General features: G+C 35.6%; 1 protein-coding gene across 1 annotated transcript in view; it reads right to left on the bottom strand.

The window, feature by feature from the left end:
* mertka (c-mer proto-oncogene tyrosine kinase a) overlaps positions 1 to 21849 on the bottom strand; it is a 46794-nt gene that overhangs the window by 19856 nt on the left and 5089 nt on the right. Inside the window, exons 2-8 of the mRNA XM_067385601.1 lie at positions 16608 to 16965; positions 16099 to 16199; positions 15842 to 16012; positions 5005 to 5091; positions 3174 to 3289; positions 2789 to 2972; positions 1488 to 1633 (exon numbers count right to left, since the gene is read on the bottom strand). Coding sequence (XP_067241702.1) covers positions 1488 to 1633; positions 2789 to 2972; positions 3174 to 3289; positions 5005 to 5091; positions 15842 to 16012; positions 16099 to 16199; positions 16608 to 16965 — 1163 coding nt within the window. The remainder of the gene's footprint in view (positions 1 to 1487; positions 1634 to 2788; positions 2973 to 3173; positions 3290 to 5004; positions 5092 to 15841; positions 16013 to 16098; positions 16200 to 16607; positions 16966 to 21849) is intronic.

The raw sequence follows: 21849 nt of genomic DNA, 5'->3' as shown, positions 1-21849 counted from the left end.
CTCGCAATTCTTTTTTATTTCATTTTTTATTTTATGGCGGAAACAAGCTTCCTTTGAATTCTCACCATGAAATCAAAATTGGCCATTGTTAATTTTTGTATGGAATATCGCATTATTTATAATAAATGATTTATCAGTGCACATGTTTTTTTCGTAATCTTGAATCAGAATATCTTCTCCTCCCTCTTGCAACATCTCTTCTCTTCTCTGATGATGAGGGCGGGGCAACCCGTCACTCACATGAGATCCACCAATAGGAAACCACAACCATCCAATCAATTCCCCAGACAAAATCAAGTCCCGCCCTACATTTGTTCTTGTTTGCAAAGCGTTTCACTGTTTCATGCCGACTTTAAAACTGGCAAATATCACACATTGCAAACTGATCTGCAATGATAAAGGCGAAACATCATAATGAAGACATTCGCTTAAGGGGCATTCAATAACACAGCTGAAGTCAAGCAGGCTGGCATGCTGAAGGAAACTAAAAATGAATGATCTCAGACTTTCATCTTAGAAACACGAACAGCCGTTTTATTTTAACAGCTCTAGCCAATTTCCTCACAGCTGGTGAAAATTTCATGTCTTCAGAGCAATACGGACCAAAACGCCGCTCTGGGCAACTTGGGGGAAGTAGATAAACTGAGTACTAAAAATAATTGGTTATGTACAGGATATCAAGATGCCATAAAGTGTATTTAGGGGGTTTTAAACAGAACAGATGTGTGGATGTTTACTTCAGTTGTAACTCAGTTGTTATTTTAGTATTAATGATATACTATTATAGCTAATATTTGTAATTAATATTATTTTTTATATTTTCTGTTTTAATTTTTGTAAAACATTTTTATTTTTTGTAAATATGTCTAAAGTTATTACGTTTAAAATGTTATTTTATTTAGTTTTATTTTAGTAATTCAACTTAAACTAAATGAAAATGAGAAATCCTGAAATAAAATAAAATTAAAAAAAAATTAAATTTACTTTATTTCAGTTAATGTTTATTTTAAGTCTTTTTTTTTATGTTTTTAGTTAATTAATGTTAATAACCCTGGTTGTAGCAAAGTAAACACAGAGTAAATTAGAAATTATGTGAATATTTTCACCAGCTAAAAGTCTAAGAAAATCTTTAGTAAAACAGCAATACTTATTGTGCAAGAATAATTAAGCATACAGTTTTATATTAAGATGAACATTTATACTAATAAAAATGTTTTTTAAGTGAACTGCACAAAAAGTGAATAAAAATAGACCAGTTACCTTTATATACTCATTACTGTTTAAAACCTAAAATATTTACAGTGAATAAAAAAGTTTCAATATCAAACATATTCTTTGAGAGAATCTTAAAACAATCATTTAACAAATTCAGCAGTTTCTTTGGGATTATAGAGAATTTCAGCTGAGTTCTAAATAAAAACAGAGGCATTGACAGAATTTAGTAAATTCAGTTTTGTTAATACACAAAACAATTGACAATCACTAACCTTGTTTGAATGTGTCCCGTGTTTAATAATGACATCATATCTTTGCAAGATTCCATTCAACTTGTCAGGGGGCGGAGCTTCCCATCGGATCATCATCATGGAATTGTTCACATGAACAGTCAAGTTTTGGGGGGCCTCCAATGGAACTGACAATAAAAATAAAATTACACTCATTTCAGATAAATCATCTCTTGAGCAACATGCAAAACTGTGACCAAACACAAACAAAAGCACTACTTTGAATCCAACAAAAAAGCATTAAACCAATTTCAGATCGTATTACAGTACGGTATAACAAATGCTTATCAGCGACTAAAAATATTCTTCACTGATCTTTTAGGAACACAGGAAATCCTTTATGGACACACCCCACAGGAAAAGCATTTCTAACTTACAGGTCACTCCCATTTGGAAAACCCTTGGATATGAAAGACTGAATTACATACTACAGGAAATCTCTTCTCGTCTCTCTCTTATTAGCAAAATGGTATCCTCATATGGCATTTAACCACATCATCTTTTTCCAGTGTGCACTACTTGGAAATATTACAGATGTGATTATAACACCATTTTTTACTTGTTATTTGAAAATAAAATAATAAAAATTGAAAGTACAAAGTAGCATATCAATCTTTAAAGGGGACATATTATGCCACGGAATAAAAGAATAACAAAAGTTAATTTCGAGATTATATCCCACAATTCTGACTTTTTTCTCCCAAATCCAAGTTTTTATCTCACAATTCTTAGAAGGAAAAACAGAATTGTGAGATATGCTCATTATTCTGCATTATAAAGCGCTGATTCATCCAGTAATGAAACAAGTGGAGTCTTTATGAGTGAGTCATTGAATCATCCACTCAATCCGATTTTTAAAAAAGTAATTCATATTAAATATTTTATAAATATAGTGTTTTGTACAGTTGTGTATTCAGAATCATGATCTCTTTTAAACAAAAATTTGTGATTCTCAATTCATCCAGAATCATGCAGCTCTACATTAAATTGGTCAGTAAAGACAGTAAAAATAGTAAAAATCTGAAATGTTTCTTGAGCAGCAAATCATCATATTAGAATGATTTCTGAAGGATCATGTGACAGTGATGCTGAAAATTCAGCTTTGATCACAGGAATAAGTATATTAAAATTGTAAATGTTACTTCAAATTCACAATATTACAGTTTTTACTGTATTGATCAAATAAATGGTGCACATAAGAAGTTGCCGTCTGTCAAACGGTAGTGTATCCTGTTTTTGCATTCACACATAATCCAGGAAGTTGCTCCAGGGATCTGACTCACCGCCCTCTGTGGTGTTGCTCTGGACCCAAGCGCTGGGCGGTGACGGCCCGATCTCATTGGTGCAGGACACACTCATGTTGTACCAGGTCATGGCTTTGAGGTTGCTGATTTCATACTGGAACGGAGGCACTGGTGTACTTTGTACGGCAGTAGGACTCCCCGGCTCACGGCCGAGCTCTCGAACCTACAACAGATGATGAACAACATCCTCTGAATCGAAGCTTTCAGCGGTGAGCAGAACTAAAATTTCAACCTGGCGTGAGTTAAAATGGATGGAAAATATCACAGAAAAAAAGAGATGACACTGAACTGAACACTATGTTCCTCAGAGGATTCATTTCAACACAATAACCTTGATAATGTTCATTCATTTTGTCCCTCTTACCGTGATGTAGCACGTGCTGAGAGGAGAGAAGCCATCGTGTCCCGGAGTCCAGCTCAAGAGGAGTTTGTTGGCCTCGCGTTTTACTACTGTGACCTTTGACACTTTGTCAGGAAGCTCTGGAAAAACATTATTCAAGCAAAAATTAGAGCCATATTACAAAATATTACAAATATCACCATGTCATCCAAGATGTTCATGTCTTTCTTTCTTCAGTGGAAAGAAATGGAGGTTTTTGAGGAAATCATTGCAGGATTTTTCTCCATATAGTGGACTTCACTGGGGTTCAACGGGTTGAAGGTCCAAATGTCAGTTTCAGTGCAGCTTCAAAGAGCTCTACATGATCCCAGACGAGGAATAAGAGTCTTATCTAGAGAAACCATCGGACATTTACTAAAAAATAACATTTATATACTTTTTAACCACAAATGCTCGTCTTGCACTGCTCTGTGATGCTCCACGCATGACGTAATCATGTTGGAAAGGTCACCTTTCTCCTCCAACTTCAAACCGTCCGACAACGTTTTTCCTTTTTTTGTTCTTTACCTTTTTTTGCACGTTCGCTTTGTAAACACTGGATCGGTACTTCTGCCTATGTCACGTGTGACCTTTCCAACATGATTACGTAATGCGTGGAGCATCACAGAGCAGTGCAAGATGAACATTTGTGGTTAAAAAGTATATAAATGTTATTTTTTAGAAAATGTCAGATGGTTTCTCTAGATTAGACTCTTATTCCTCGTCTGGGATCATGTAGAGCTCTTTTGCACTGAAACTGACATTTGGACCTTCAACCCATTGAACCCCAGTGAAGTCCACTATATGGAGAAAAATCCTGGAATGTTTTCATCAAAAAACGTCATTTCTTTTCAACTGAAGAAAGAAAGACATGAACATCTTGGATGACATGGAAGTGAGTAAATTATCAAGTGAACTAATCCTTAAATGTTAACTATTAAAAATCACTTCTGTTAATTTAAATAAAGCTGAAATACAATGAAATATAAATATTAGATGAAGAACTTAAACTTAAAAAATTAAAATAAAAAATGCTGCCTACTACTATTGTAGTAATATAAGTTCAAGTTGAAGTAAGAAATAGCTAAAACTAAAACATAAAAAAACGAATAAACACATTACAAAATACCTAAAACGTAACTAAAATGAACACTAAAATCTAAAAATACTACAGCATATAAATTATACTATAATAGTATTTATACTACAGGGCTGCTGAATGCTTGAATCTGATTGGTTGACGAACATTCTAAAGGAAAACCAGTCAGGTCTTGACCACATTACAGTTCCATATCACAAATTATTCAAGTTATTTCAAAGGTCCGACAACAGCAACGACACTGACCAATCAAATAAATATGGTAAACAATAGGATAAAAACAACAAATTATTTCCATGCTTTTGCCACAAAATTACATTGTATTATGTACGGAAAGCACATACTCTTTTTCTCCCACTCACACATACAGTACCGACGCACTCGCACAGAAACGTTGTCAGCGCTGCTCTGGCGATTGTAGTAGTAAAATAGTTTAACAACTTTTGAGTTTAGCAACATGACATTTCTCACTAGCGAGGTAATTACGCTGCTGTTCTTGAAGCAGATAAACTTACAGTTTCGCTATAGTCTGCTATCAACAGCTAAAGCCTCCGTTACTAATTTTGGAATTATCAATGAAGACTTGGGATGAGATGCGTAAGAAATGAGTCCTACACAAGGTGTGCAGTGTTTTTATAATAATTCAATGGCACATTGTCAAGTATTCCTAACATGAATATAACCCTGTTCTCGGGTTCAGCACCCTGTTGGCTTTACCTTTGATATTGATGTGAGCTTCTCTGGACACTGTGAGGCCCTTCTCGTTGTGAGCTTCACAGCTGAACTGTGTGGGAGCATCAACACCTGCAGAGAAGAAAACAATTCTATCATTTTCACTCTTATGTTAATATGAAGATGGGAGCCTGTTTGGGACAATCAGTGGTGCTTACTAACTATTATTACTACTCATGGTTTTAAGAATTGTACAATAATCAAATGTTTGAGGTCAGTACGATTGCGTTATTTATTTGGAAAGGTAACTTAGATATTTTGTTGCAAATTGAAAAATTAATGCGTTACTTTACTAGTTACTTGAAGAATTAATCTGATTACATAACTCAAGTTACTAGTAATGCATTATCCTCAACACTGTACATAACACACATAGAAATTAGCGGTTGCACAGACTAGTCGACTTTAACACTGCCATGACGCTTTAAGCTTGACATTGACTAGCTGCTGGTCATGTCCTATAGAGGGCGCAACAGGTAAAGATATCTTTGAAGTCTACTTTTACGCTATGTTTCCAACAGTAAAATATCGAGAGCGCTATGCAAGATATGTTTGATTATACAATCTGGATGCTCAAAATTAATCGGGAGAATGCACATTTTAAACAGCTAGTTAATCGCCCATCTACACGAATATATGCTGAAGTGTAACGCACACACATACAGACAGTATAACACACATCACACAAATCATTCCATAGCGCAGAAATGTATTGTCTGTGATTTATCAATAAAATAGCATAGAAACTGAAAAGTTCTAGCATATTTCTTAGTAACTAAAACCCACACCAGACGCGAATGAAGTGGTAAGCGCGAGTGATTTACATGTTAAATCAATGCAAAGACGCGATAGACATCCTGCGGCGTGATTCGTGCAAATGAGGCGGCGTGAATTTAGTGCTTCAGGCGCTTGACGCGCGTAACGCGTGAATCACGCAAGTTGAAAAATCCAAACTTTGGCAAATATTCGCACCGCGTTAACCAATCCGGAGCTTGCTCTAGTAGTGACTTGATTACGACGTAGCAAGCAGAGGCAGAAATCTGAAACAACAATGAAAATCCGAAACAATCATCGTAGCTGTATGTGGATACCCAGAGCTGTACGATACATCTTCATACTTTTATAGAAACAGGAATAAAAAGGATCTTGCTTGGAAGAAAGTGAGTAAGGAGGTCGAAGAATCTGGTAAGTTGTAAAAATAAAGCTCTTTACTCAATTTGAGCTATATATATATACATATTGAGACTATAAGCTAGCTAAAGCCGGCAAATTGAGCTTATTCGCCGTATTTTACAACTACTTTCCTGCTGATGAGTTGATGTGTTTATTCAGAGGAAGTGTGCAGAAAGAAGTGGAAGAGTCTGAGGGACACATATTTAAATTTCACGTGCGAATGAAGAGAGTAAACTCAAAATGTTCAAGCCTCCAACTATGTGCAATTTATTCGCGCAAGTCGCATCTGGTGTGAACGCCCGATAACAGCTCGCGCTACAATTGCTCAACAACAACAAAGCTGTAGAATCTCACGCAGTAAGTTGTAAAAAATGCTTTTTACTCAATTTGAGCTATATATATATATATATATATATATATATATATATATATATATATATATATATATATATATATATATATATATATATATATATAAACATATTGACACTACAAGCCAGTAAATTGAGCTTATTCGCCATATTTTAAAACTACTTTCCCGCTGATGGTAATGTGTTTATTCAGAGGAAGAGTGCAGAAAGAAGTGGAAGAGTGTGAGGGACACATCTGTTGTGTAGTGAATTTCATGTGCAAATGAAGCAAGTAAACTCTAAATGTTTAAGCGTCCAACTACGCACGAATAGCGCGATTTATTCACGCAACTCACATCTGATGTGAACGCCCCATAATGCATTCATATCATATCAAAAATAAGCTGTTATGTAGGACAATAGCCTAGTGGGCAGCATTGTCATATGCCATAGCTGTGCACAAGGCAACCCCCATTCGAGTCTCAGCTCGAGGTTCAGGCTTATTTGTTGATTAATGACGTCATCAGCGACTTAGTTGACGTCGAATTACATGAATGTAGACCTTATAAATGTCGTTCAACAAATTTAGAAACTGATCTGGAAACGATCCACAGCAGTCTATAATCTTGGCTGTGAGTTTTGCACAATTAAGCATCACTTAATTTATTTTTTATATTTTTTATATTATTATTTATTTTTATTTATTTTTTTCAAAAATGCTAAACAGATCATATTAAATCCATTTGGTGCCACTAATGGTGGTCAAAACAAAAATAAAAGTGATGTGAGTCTCCAGGTGACATACAATCAACACCAAGGTTTGCATCAATCGTGAGTTTGAGCACATGCAGGACTGCGTAACTTTCACCGCCTCACAGTACGAGTCTTTCAGTGCCACTCCACGCCAACACTCCAGTCCCACTCTGACACAAGCCCAACCATAATATCCCTTTTGTGCGAGTGCATTTCTGCCCATACCCAGAGACTCGGTCACAAAGGACACATTGCTTCCTCCATTGGAGCTGACAGGAAGCTGCTTGTTTTGTTGTTGACATGTTTCTTAGTATCAAACGTGTCTATCTCTGACTGTCAGTGGGACAGATCGTGCCTCCGTTTTCAAGCGCCACAGTGACTGAACTATGCTATTGAAATTCCCGTCTGGAAAAAAAAAAATGCAAATTTAAATAATAGATGTCAGTATTTAATTCACTGTATGATTATGGGTTCATTCTGGACTTGGAAAAGCAAGGTTTCTTGAATATAAATGCTCCAGTATTCCTAAATTATACCTAATTTGCTAAAACCAACTGGCACTAATTATTTTTGAGGTAGACCTCTTTCAAGAAGACAATAAACAGTCAGATGTTTAACCTTTTTCTTGATCTTACCCAGAGAAGATTTAGTTTAAAAAAGCCCAAGTGACGTACAAACCACATGTTTGAAACGAACTAATTGCGATGAGTATGTTTTTGAAAAGCAAATGGACTCATTGTCAGCTAAATCAAATGCCAGATATGAGGACAAACATTTTGTGAAGTCAAGTTCATATTTTTAGCTTTAGTTCATCAGAAAAATGACTGAATAAAGTATACACATGGAGTCTCTCCAAACTTCTTTTCATAAATCTAACTGACTAAATTCAGGCCATTTGCAAAAGTCATAGCTTTAAAAAGAAACTGACTTTTGGTTACAAAAAAGACATGCAAGTAGGCTGAACAGATTGCAAGTCGTCCGGGTGCCATAAAGTATACGCTACATTTCTGACGGCCTGTAATTATTGGGTTTGGAAAACAGCCATGCTAGCAGGCTCTGCATTCGGATCCAGCAGAATCTGAGATCACTCTCGACAGGGTCTACTACAACAACACTAACAAAAGAGTACAAGAAGTTTTTTGGGCATGTACCATGGTAATTCCAACATATTCAAAGTACCTCGAGCTCCCACTGAAATGGTTGAGCACCCACGGAAAAATACGAGATATTATATAAATGGATTGCAGTGTTTTATAGTTCAATTGAGGCAGTTTCTATAACGTTATTTTAATGACAAATATCTAGAGTGCATTATGTGTGTGGTGTTTTGGAGGAGGCGTGGCTTTGGACGGCGATTTGCAGGAAGGGTGGGATCGTATGCTTTCAATGCTAGCAGGCTAACGATAGCATTTCCCAGATCACTACTGCACCTTTAATTACTGATTTATGAGAATGGGCATTTGTTATGGAAGCTTGTTTCCGCCACTAAATAAAAAAAGGTTATTGCGACTTTTTATCTTATAATTCTGACTTTTTCTCACAATTTAGAGTAATAAAGTCAGAATTGCAATTCTGAATTTATTAAGTAATTCTGACTTTAAATCTCGCAATTCTGACTTTATATCTCGCAATTCTGGCTTTATATCTCGCAATTCTGACTTTATATCTCGCAATTCTGACTTTATATCTCGCAATTCTGACTTTATATCTCGCAATTCTGACTTTATATCTCGCAATTCTGACTTTATATCAGGCAATTCTGACTTTATATCTCGCAATTCTGACTTTATATCTCGCAATTCTGACTTTATATCAGGCAATTCTGACTTTATATCTCGCAATTCTGACTTTATATCTCTCAATTCTGACTTTATATCTCTCAATTCTGACTTTATATCTCGCAATTCTGACTTTATATCAGGCAATTCTGACTTTATATCTCGCAATTCTGACTTTATATCTCGCAATTCTGACTTTATATCAGGCAATTCTGACTTTATATCTCGCAATTCTGACTTTATATCAGGCAATTCTGACTTTATATCTCGCAATTCTGACTTTATATCAGGCAATTCTGACTTTATATCTCACAATTCTGACTTTATATCAGGCAATTCTGACTTTATATCTCGCAATTCTGACTTTATATCTCGCAATTCTGACTTTATATCTCGCAATTCTGACTTTATATCTCGCAATTCTGACTTTATATCAGGCAATTCTGACTTTATATCTCGCAATTCTGACTTTATATCTCGCAATTCTGACTTTATATCAGGCAATTCTGACTTTATATCTCGCAATTCTGACTTTATATCTCTCAATTCTGGCTTTATATCTCGCAATTCTGACTTTATATCAGGCAATTCTGACTTTATATCTCGCAATTCTGACTTTATATCTCGCAATTCTGACTTTATATCAGGCAATTCTGACTTTATATCTCGCAATTCTGACTTTATATCAGGCAATTCTGACTTTATATCTCGCAATTCTGACTTTAAATCTTGCAATTCTGACTTTATATCAGGCAATTCTGACTTTATATCTCGCAATTCTGACTTTATATCTCGCAATTCTGACTTTATATCAGGCAATTCTGACTTTATATCTCGCAATTCTGGCTTTATATCTCGCAATTCTGGCTTTATATCTCGCAATTCTGGCTTTATATCTCGCAATTCTGGCTTTATATCTCGCAATTCTGGCTTTATATCTCGCAATTCTGGCTTTATATCTCGCAATTCTGGCTTTATATCTCGCAATTCTGGCTTTATATCTCACAATTCTGACTTTATATCTCGCAATTCTGACTTTATAACTCGCAATTCTGACTTTATATCAGGCAATTCTGGCTTTATATCTCACAATTCTGGCTTTATATCTCGCCATTCTGGCTTTATATCTCGCAATTCTGACTTTATATCTCGCAATTCTGGCTTTATATCTCGCAATTCTGGCTTTATATCTCACAATTCTGACTTTAAATCTTGCAATTCTGACTTTATATCAGGCAATTCTGACTTTATATCAGGCAATTCTGACTTTATATCTCGCAATTCTGACTTTAAATCTTGCAATTCTGACTTTATATCAGGCAATTCTGACTTTAAATCTTGCAATTCTGACTTTAAATCTCGCAATTCTGACTTTAAATCTTGCAATTCTGACTTTATATCAGGCAATTCTGACTTTATATCAGGCAATTCTGACTTTATATCAGGCAATTCTGACTTTATATCTCGCAATTCTGACTTTATATCTCGAAATTCTGGCTTTATATCTCGCAATTCTGACTTTATATCTTACAGTTGTGAGTTTATATCACACAATTGTGAGAAAAAAGTCAGAAGTTTTTTTATTTCATGGCAGAAACAAGCTTCCATATTTTGTTTTGTGTGTGGGCATCCACCAGCAGAAATGTAAATCGGCAACTATGCTTGAAAAACCAAGTAAATAGCATGGTATTATCTATTTAAACTGCTGAACAACATCCCAGCAACTAGGGCTGCTAAATTAATCAAAATCAAACTGTAATCGGATCATGGCTTATCAGATTATCGAATTGCAGAGGCTGCAATTTTTGGGATAATGCAAGTACACAACTGAACAAAATATATAACTGTGCTTGGATATTTTAATGAGAACATTTTACATAATATGCCTTTAAATATGAAATTCATAAGTACTAATATGAGTGAAACAGCATGTTTTTGTAAAACGTATTCCAATCATCTTCATTTTATTTACATCTTCTAAAAATCATTAATCCTCCCAAAATATAATAGCAACACCCTTGCAACTATCCATTTATTTCAGTTTTTGAATAGGCAGGGATAAGTTTGGTATATGAAATCTGTTGTCTAGTTGATTTGTTATTGGAAGGAAGTGATGCATCTTTTTTATATTTAAATGTCAAGTTTTGAGTTTGCATTGAGCATGCAAGTGCATCTAAACACAAGTGTAGCCAGTGTATAACATGTTCTGAATGATTAAGCACGTTCGCAGTTTCATAATGGCTTTACCGAACTCAGCATTTGTGTGGACATTTTGTAAATTGAGCAGTAATTATTGGCTAGTCCTCACATGGGAAACTGTCATATCTAGCTCTAACTAGTTCCCTCTTAATGGAAACGCACATCACAGCATCCAGAGAGAGAAAGAAAGTGTTTGTGTGCGCATTACGTAATGCATCCATTGTGTGGAGAAGGACAGTGAGCCCGAGTTCAACATGGAAAGAGAATGAGAGTTTCTGTGTTCACATTGTTTGAATCAATTCCAGTAATAATGCACTTTGAAGGAAGTGGACCGCAATGTATTTTTACTGCAATCTTAGAGTCTTTTTGTCTTGTAAAGGAGAGATAAAACATGCACTTTTTAAACAAAGAAATGGGCGTATCTGATCTGATCTTCAAACTGAATTGATCTTCAAACAAGATCTACAAACTGAATTGAAATGAATCAACTTTCAGATTCAGAGCCAGATAAAAAGCCATTTTAAACTTATTTATGACCTAGATATACAGCAGCCCTTCTGTCCCACACTAAGGGTCCGAAATTGCAACTGAATTGCAAAAACACTGCCAATTGCTCAAATATATATTATATTTAGTGTAAATATTTTACCAGCTATGTAACTATGTTTTACATTATATGTTTTCCATATGAATAACAAGCAGTGCAGTTCATTGTGTCAATCACAACATCATCAGTCCTCAGACAAACTGTGATTTCTTCAAAATGAAGGAATCGTTCATGATTGACCCGGAAATATGTCACAATATGGAAGAAAAGACTATCACAACTTAAAAAAAAAAACATAAATAACATTACCTGTATGTACAACTAAAATAAGACAACATATAGTGCTGCAAATAACCATTAAAACGTCTTTATTTTAAAGAGCACATGTCTCGTCTCCAGCCACCTAAAGTTTGATCGGTCCGTCCTTTACAAAGCTCCCTATGGGAACGCCGGGGCCCCTGAATGAGGCTTTTGTGTGTGTAATATCAGCACTATAGCACAATAAACTTTAACCATAAAACTCCTGCTTTCACAATAACTCAGGTTTACGCTTGTTGCCAAGAAACTGATTACATAGGAGATTAACCACAAAAACATTTAAGCATTTTCTGAAACCATGAGTGGTGTTTTTCCCTACAAAACTCACTGCTGCCATGCTAAACCATTAGAAGAAAAGGTTCTTTAAAAAGCCTTAAAGCCTATAATGCCCCTTTCACAAGATATAATATAAGTCTCCAGAATGTGTGTGTGAAGTTTCAGCTCAAAATCCCCCACAGATCATTTATTATAGCTCGTCAAATTTGCCCCTATTTGGGTGTGAGCAAAACACATGCTTTGTGTGTGTCCCTTTAAATGCAAATGAACTCCGCTTTCCAGAAGAGGGCGGAGCTTTAACAGCTCAACAACAACAAAGCTGGAGAATCTCACGCAGCCAAAATGAGGAAAGTGTTCATCCTTACATTGTTCAAACCGGAGTCGACACTGATGGAGAGACTCAGGAAGAAGTTACAACTTTTAGACGTTTCTGAATGGTTAGTGGATAAATTGATGTAGTTGCTGTGGAGTTGATTCAACTCATCCACTAGCATATGCCGTCATGTTCATCTATCCAAGCTAACGAGACTCTAAATAGTGTTCTGTGCTCGTTTTTCACATGCTTGCAGAGAAAGGCTTGCCAAAACAAAGTTACAGGGTTGTCCTTTTTCATGTTTTCTGGGTTGGTAGATGCACCCGATTATAGCACTTAAACACGGAAAAAGTCAGATTTTCATGTTATGTCCCCTTTAATAAAGTCCCATCAGGCGCTTTATATATAGAACCTTTTAGGAGATTCAGTTTTAATGAAATAGCTTTGTTTTAACTCATTTTTAATTTATTTATTTTTATAAAACAGCACGTAAACATACTTTATCAGTAGAAAAAAAAAATGTAAATAACCAGTTAAACGTGAAAATATTTTGCAATCATTTAAGGCAGGGGTGTCAAACTCAGTTCCTGGAGGGCCACCGTCCTGAACCAGATAATCAAGGTCTTCAGGTTTGCTAGAAACTTCCAGGCAGCTGTTTTGGACAGTGTTCCTCCAGAGTTTGACTTTAAGACATTTCTCTTTATGGCATAAATAGTTCTTAAAAATTGAGTCAAGAACCCTAGAGTATAATATAAAGGTATTCTGGGTGATGCTAGAGCTTCTGGGTGGTGTGGGATGAGTCAATGAAAATCATGTTAAAAAGTATTCAGAGGTCTAATTATAGGTGACTCAATCAAAACTGGAACAGATTCAATTATACCACTTGATATGATCAAAAAAGAAAATCACTGCAGTCATGTGGTTCTCATCAGTGCTCAATTATCAGAGTAAACACCGTGTCATCAGTAGATTTTATCCTACTGCCCTACAGTAAAAAACACACAGATTTTGCATGTAGTTTTTCCCTCTCAAAGTTCACCTCTAAATAGTTTTTATGATTCCAAATGCATAGAATTGTTAGCAGACACTAAACTTACAAGCTTTTTAGCAGCTCGCTGCAAGCTCTGTTAGTTTCACAATATCTGTTTTATGCACTTTTTCCATAACTGCAGAAAATGATCTTAGCCAGGGGACTTGACCCGGCTTGGAATGTGCAACAGATTACTTTAGAGGAAAACTGGAAATTACAATCACTATAGAAAGCTAGGCGATAAAAATAGATTTAAGAAGTTTTATGACATCAACAGTTTGGAAAGTAAGTGGATAAGAGCTGTAGAGTTCAGATTACTGGTGCTGCAGAGTGCTATTGAAATAAATGCAGTGTTGCTATTGTTGACTAAAACAAAAAACATTCATTAGATAAACTTAAGCTTAAAATACTTTAGTCAAAATCTATTTTTTGTGCAATGCCATTAAAGATGCTTAAAAAAGGCAACCCTTAGAATGACTTTTTATTTTTCTGCCCCAACAACATGTGTCAATCTTTACTCAACAATTGAAATCTAAGTTTAGTTTCTATTGTTTCCTGTTGTTCAAAGTTTCAGTGGTGTTTTCTTGTAATAAGGATGTCCTGATTGACCAGAGGAACAGTTTGTCATGTTTTTGTTGTAAGGCCTAATCAAAGATCTTTTAAAGTCAACAGGCACTTAGGAAAGTACAACCTTGTGTTAGAACTTCCAATTCTCTAAAACATAATCATGTGAATCTGTTACTGTAACCTTCCATTCTTTCTGAATTCAGTTTTTTTTCTGCTTGATTTCACCTTTGATTCTCTGCTACTGTATACTGACAACAAACTGTTAAAGGGGCTGCATGTAGAATTCAGAAACCGTCGTTATTAGTGACACCAGTGGCCGTTAAGTGTACTGCAGCCACATTTATTTCGATACTCGATACACCAAAGTTCTTTTTCGTTCTTCGCTTAGAAGTAAAAAGAAGTTTGAAATACAGTTGCGGTATTATAAATGTTAATGAATGTTCGGACACCATCCACTCTGATGAGAGCGACGTTTAGATGATTATGTAAATATATGCTGCGCGCTTTCCTCTCAATAACAAAATAAACCCAACAAAAATGACAGCGGAGATGCGGATATGTTTGCACCAGCCCTGCAATACATGTTGACAGAGAGGTCATTTAAATTATGTTACGTATGTAAAATTCTGATAATTGGATTATAAAGTATATATTTGAGACTAGGGATGAGTTTACAAAATAAAAGTCTGTGTTTACGTAATATATGTGTGTGTTCTGTGTATAAAAATTATGTACATATAAATTACAGACACATAAATGTATTTATTTAAGAAAAATGCTATATTTATATATATAAAATATTTATATTTATATGTAATATAAATTATATACAAATATTTATATTTCTGAAATTTATACATGTATGTGTGTGTATTTATATATACATAATTATTATACACAGAACACACACATATATTACGTAAACACAGACTTTTATTTTGCAAACGATGAATCGCGATTAATCCCTATTTGAGACTATATAGATCTGTCTGTGTGAGACTATAATTTTAATTAATCCCTTGTCTTTGCACGGCACAATGACATTAATGACTCTTTCGGCTTTATCCCGAACATTGTATAAGCATTTATTTAATGTGTCATTGATGTTGACCTCGTTGAATCGTTCCAAATTAACAAAACATTGTTTAAAATAAACATTGTTACTGTGAAACATCAAACTTTTATTTTAGTTTGTGCTGCGTGTTTGTTTACGTTAGCGAACTCCATCTCTAAGCTATTGTTATAACGAAGGACCGCGCATAAACGCGCATAATCTTTTTGATTTTCCTGGAAAAAACGTCCCATAACATCCATCACATAAAAATAAGTCTAAATGCTTTCATAGACGACCAAGGAAGTCAGGGAAGGTCTCGTTTTTTAAGTTTTGTTACACATTGGCAATAAAAACATATTTATATATGAAAATTCCTACATATCCCCCCTTTGTAAAAACTAAAGCATTTCAATGTACAGCTAAATTAAAGAAACAGTGCTGAGGACAAGCCCACATGTTCTCACCTTCAACAGTGATGGTGCTGGAAGACTCGTTGCCTTCTTCGAATCTCTCGCCGTTTCGAAGCCACTTAATAGTTACAGGGTTCGGGGGACCGACCGCCTCACAGGTCAACCTGAAAGGAGTGTTTCTCGTGATGTTCACGTTGCTCGGGTGTACCGTGAAGGTCGGCAGACCTGGATTTGAGTAGAATGTGCAAAAACATCAAACGTCTAAAATGCATAAGCAAATGTCTGTGTCGCCGGGTTGCAGGTTTGCTTACCTTCCACCTCTAAAATGATGGGATTTGACTCAATGATCTTGTTACTGACACTAAGCCTGCAGTGATATTCTCCAGCATCTGCTCTCTGGACACTTTTAATGCTGAAAGATGATGTCAAAAGGAAATAAATACATTTTTTACAAAACAAATTGACAGCTTTGGAGTCCCAAAAAAACGTGTTGCATGAATTTTTACCCTTGGTAGTTGACTTTTTCCAAAGAGAAAGCTGGCTGATAACTAATATAGTGCAGATATTTTATGCATAGGCTATTGCAATTGCGACATGCATAATATTGCTGAACTTAAACAAACAATAAGACTTTATTTACATGTATTAATTTGAAAGATTACATTATAACCAATGCAACATTCAAATTCACAATTATCCAAAGACAAAGCCATTAGTTGACTAACTCAAGAACATTTGTTAACCTGCCAATGCCAGTTATCTCCAAACATAATCAGACAGATATTGGTTGTAACTTTGAGTTGTAACTACGTCATCTTACCTAATACTGGACAGCAACATGTAAGTCCGAAGTATGTAGATGTGCGTCTGCATGCCATCAGGGATTTCTTTACCATTCTTATACCACAGAATATTCAGGTCCTGAGCCTGGCTCACATTATTGATGTCTATTGAGCAATTAAATGTGACCTCTGACCCCTCTGACCGCTGGATTGTGCCCACTGTGGGTTTGAAGCGCAGCTTCTGGATCTCCTCCTGTGAGAGGTGTACACTGGAGGCTCGTGCTGGGACAATCACCGGCTCCGATGCTTGCGTTGGACGGAAAGAACGGCCCTGTCTCATCCAATGAGGTGAACCTCCATGGTGGACGACAGCGAGAGGATGTTTCCAACTGGCAGCTGTTTGAGGAGATCAGAGGTTTCGTCAATATTTACTGAAACTAAATACGCTTATATTTAAATGTATTAATAAATATTTTGTTTATTAATCTAGCTTCTAATATTATATCTAGCGCAATCTATTTTTTCTATATATAAAAGTTAACATTTTTCTATTAGTTCAAATGCTTGCAGGACGCTTGCCGCTGTTTTTATTTATTTGAATTCTGTTTTGATCTTGTTTATCACTGTAAAGCTGCTTTGAAACAATCTAGATTGCATAAAGTGCTGTTTAAATAAAGGCGACTTGACCATGGTATTACCACGCATCTTTTGAATTATAAAGCAAATACGTATATGGGTCGATGACATGACGGGCCATTTTTTGTCCAAAGGCCTTAATAATAAAAATAAAAAACAAAGATATGACATCCAAAGTATGTAAGGTAGTACAACTAGATCTCTTTTATTGAATCCAAAAGGTTTTAATTATATTTTGCTTCATATAAAGATATTTTAAAGATTTTGAAGTGTCAAAAAGTCAGTTTAACCGTTCATTTGTGATTTAAAATATCTTAAAATGTAATAAATGTATATATTTTTTATTCTGGCATGATTTTATATCATCATATATCAACATAGTGCAAAATGATATTAAAATTATGTGTAGAAGTCGTTGCTTTGTTATGAGAAAGAATGTCCGGAAAAATGAATTTCATTGATGTCATTCAGAGTAACCAATATAAAGGGACCATTTTGGATCAAGTCATGTGGTCAATATCATGTGACAGGATGTGACATCATTCAGACACCTGCAAAGGACCACATGGTCGTGAAGCAAAGTAACTAACTCTCTCTTAACTATTTGATAAATTCATGTTTTCTCTTGATCATACGCATGTCCCGAAACATCAACCGCTATAAAACATGGAAAATGTTGTAATATTTTAAAAACTTGTACTAAATATAAAATGTTTGATTGTTCTTTTGATAGATATCAGCCTGTTAGCATTGATTGAAAATATCATCATTCGGTAAAACTGAAATTTTGGTGAAACCGAATGACTTTTTGGGTGACAAATTTTGTCCATCTTGTAAAAAATGTCAAAATCAGTGTTAATTGGTTATAAAAACCACATAATCTCATTGTTAACACTTAATAAAACTTCAAAAATTAATATCTCCATTATTTTTTTACACTTTTAAAAACCTTATTTGTCAATGACCCATATGTAATCATTCAGTTCCATGATATATGATGTACAGCAAGGAAAATCCTTGTTATTTACATTTATTCTATTGAGTGACTCAGAGCTGGCACTGCTTCAGAAATGCAGTGGGAAACCAGCATCCGGTTCTCCAGGAGCAAAAGGGAAATTCTTTCTCTAAAGGAATCTGTTATCAAAGGAAACGTACACAGCTCTTATTGAGAGAGACTCATATATATACTATTACAACATGATTCATGAAACTACATTCAACTTGTATTGCACAATTCCTGTGCACAATTAAATGATTGGTTGCTGTGTAGATTAGCTAATGCTTTCGTGATAGAAATCTATTTTGTTTGTCATTCAACTCTGCCAAGTTACAAGAGCTAGAATGAAACTAATGCACTAGTAATTAAATTTTAACACTAAGCACTTCCACTTGTTTATTAGAGAATATTATAAACTGGTTCAGGTTTTATAGGAAATTCCAAATCTTGATGGGATTTCTCCAAACTGATGAGATTTCAGATACATAATCAAGCATGAAAAGTTTATTTTTTAATAAATATAGATTTCTATATTATAAAAATCATACTTCAAACTACATTTACTTGCCTGTGTTATAATCTTTTTAATAAATGCCCAAATGTTCTGCTACCGTTTCACTCTAAAAAATGCTGGACAAACCCAGCGGTTGGGTTAACTGTTTGCCCAACCAGCTGGGCAGTTTTATTTAACCCAACTATTGATTAATGACTAATATATATATATATATATATATATATATATATATATATATATATATATATATATATATATATATATATATATATATATATATAGTTACTATATGTTATCAGACATATAATTACTATACTAGAGGCAACAATAATAATCAAAAGGTAAACATTTATTTATAGGCAATTTAATAAATGTTTATTATTTAATTATTATCCATTAAACTTATTCATAAATGTTTGTTTATTAAATATCTTAATAAATGTTAATTTCCAATATACTTTGGGTTCATTTTAAGCACACAATACAGTCATTTTTAAATAGCTGAGTTAAATAAAACTACCCAGCAGGTTGGGCAAACATTTAACCCAATAACTGGGTTAAAACAACCCAATCGCAGGGTTAAAACAACCCAATCGCTGGGTTAAAACAACCCAATCGCTGTGTTAAAACAACCCAATCGCAGGGTTAAAACAACCCAATCGCAGGGTTAAAACAACCCAATCGCTGTGTTAAAACAACTCATTTGCTGTGTTAAAACAACCCAATCACAGGGTTAAAACAACTCATTCGCTGTGTTAAAACAACCCAATCGCAGTGTTAAAACAACCCAATCGCAGGGTTAAAACAACTCATTCGCTGTGTTAAAACAACCCCATTTGCTGCATTAAAACAACCCAATCGCAGGGTTAAAACAACCCAATCGCTGTGTTAAAACCCAATCGCTGTGTTAAAACAACTCATTCGCTGTGTTAAAACAACCCAATCGCAGGGTGAAAACAACTCATTCGCTGTGTTAAAACAACCCAATCGCAGGGTGAAAACAACCCATTCGCTGTGTTAAAACAACCCAATCGCAGGGTTAAAACAACTCATTCGCTGTGTTAAAACAACCCAATCGCTGTGTTAAAACAACTCATTCGCTGTGTTAAAACAACCCAATCGCAGGGTTAAAACAACCCAATCGCAGGGTTAAAACAACCCAATCGCAGGGTTAAAACAACCCAATCGCAGGGTTAAAACAACCCAATCGCAGGGTTAAAACAACCCAATCGCAGGGTTAAAACAACCCAATCGCAGGGTTAAAACAACCCAATCGCAGGGTTAAAACAACCCAATCGCAGGGTTAAAACAACCCAATCGCAGGGTTAAAACAACCCAATCGCAGGGTTAAAACAACCCAATCGCAGGGTTAAAACAACCCAATCGCAGGGTTAAAACAACCCAATCGCAGGGTTAAAACAACCCAATCGCAGGGTTAAAACAACCCAATCGCAGGGTTAAAACAACCCAATCGCAGGGTTAAAACAACCCAATCGCAGGGTTAAAACAACCCAATCGCAGGGTTAAAACAACCCATTCGCAGGGTTAAAACAACCCAATCGCAGGGTTAAAACAACCCAATCGCAGGGTTAAAACAACCCAATCGCAGGGTTAAAACAACCCAATCGCAGGGTTAAAACAACCCAATCGCTGTGTTAAAACAACCCAATCGCTGTGTTAAAACAACCCAATCGCTGTGTTAAAACAACCCAATCGCAGGGTTAAAACAACCCAATCGCAGGGTTAAAACAACCCAATCGCAGGGTTAAAACAACCCAATCGCAGGGTTAAAACAACCCAATCGCAGGGTTAAAACAACTCATTCGCTGTGTTAAAACAACCCAATCGCAGGGTTAAAACAACCCAATCACTGCATTAAAACAATCCAATCACTGCATTAAAACAATCCAATCACTGCATTAAAACAACCCAATCGCAGAGTTAAAACAACCCAATCACTGCATTAAAACAATCCAATCACTGCATTAAAAAAACCCAATCGCAGAGTTAAAACAACCCAATCGCAGGGTTAAAACAACCCAATCGCAGGGTTAAAACAACCCAATCGCAGGGTTAAAACAACCCAATCACTGTGTTAAAACAACCCAATCGCAGGGTTAAAACAACCCCATTCGCTGTGTTAAAACAACCCAATCGCAGGGTTAAAACAACCCAATCGCAGGGTTAAAACAACCCAATCACTGCATTAAAACAACCCAATCACTGCATTAAAACAACCCAATCGCAGGGTTAAAACAACCCAATCGCAGGATTAAAACAACCCAATCACTGCATTAAAACAACCCAATCGCAGGGTTAAAACAACCCAATCGCAGGGTTAAAACAACCCAATCGCAGGATTAAAACAACCCAATCACTGCATTAAAACAACCCAATCACTGCATTAAAACAACCCAATCGCAGGGTTAAAACAACCCAATCGCAGGATTAAAACAACCCAATCACTGCATTAAAACAACCCAATCGCAGGGTTAAAACAACCCAATCGCAGGGTTAAAACAACTCATTCGCTGTGTTAAAACAACCCAATCGCAGGGTTAAAACAACCCAATCACTGCATTAAAACAATCCAATCACTGCATTAAAACAACCCAATCGCAGAGTTAAAACAACCCAATCGCAGGGTTAAAACAACCCAATCGCAGGGTTAAAACAACCCAATCACTGTGTTAAAACAACCCAATCGCAGGGTTAAAACAACCCCATTCGCTGTGTTAAAACAACCCAATCGCAGGGTTAAAACAACCCAATCGCAGGGCTAAAACAACCCAATCGCTGTGTTAAAACAATCCAATCGCTGCATTAAAACAACCCAATCGCAGGGTTAAAACAACCCAATCGCAGGATTAAAACAACCCAATCACTGCATTAAAACAACCCAATCGCAGGGTTAAAACAACCCAATCGCAGGGTTAAAACAACCCAATCGCAGGATTAAAACAACCCAATCACTGCATTAAAACAACCCAATCGCAGGGTTAAAACAACCCAATCGCAGGGTTAAAACAACCCAATCGCAGGATTAAAACAACCCAATCACTGCATTAAAACAACCCAATCGCAGGGTTAAAACAACCCAATCGCAGGGTTAAAACAACTCATTCGCTGTGTT

Source organism: Chanodichthys erythropterus, chromosome 5 (genome assembly GCF_024489055.1).
Source record: "Chanodichthys erythropterus isolate Z2021 chromosome 5, ASM2448905v1, whole genome shotgun sequence".
Classification (NCBI taxonomy): domain Eukaryota; kingdom Metazoa; phylum Chordata; class Actinopteri; order Cypriniformes; family Xenocyprididae; genus Chanodichthys; species Chanodichthys erythropterus.
This window is presented reverse-complemented; position numbering and strand designations above follow the sequence as displayed.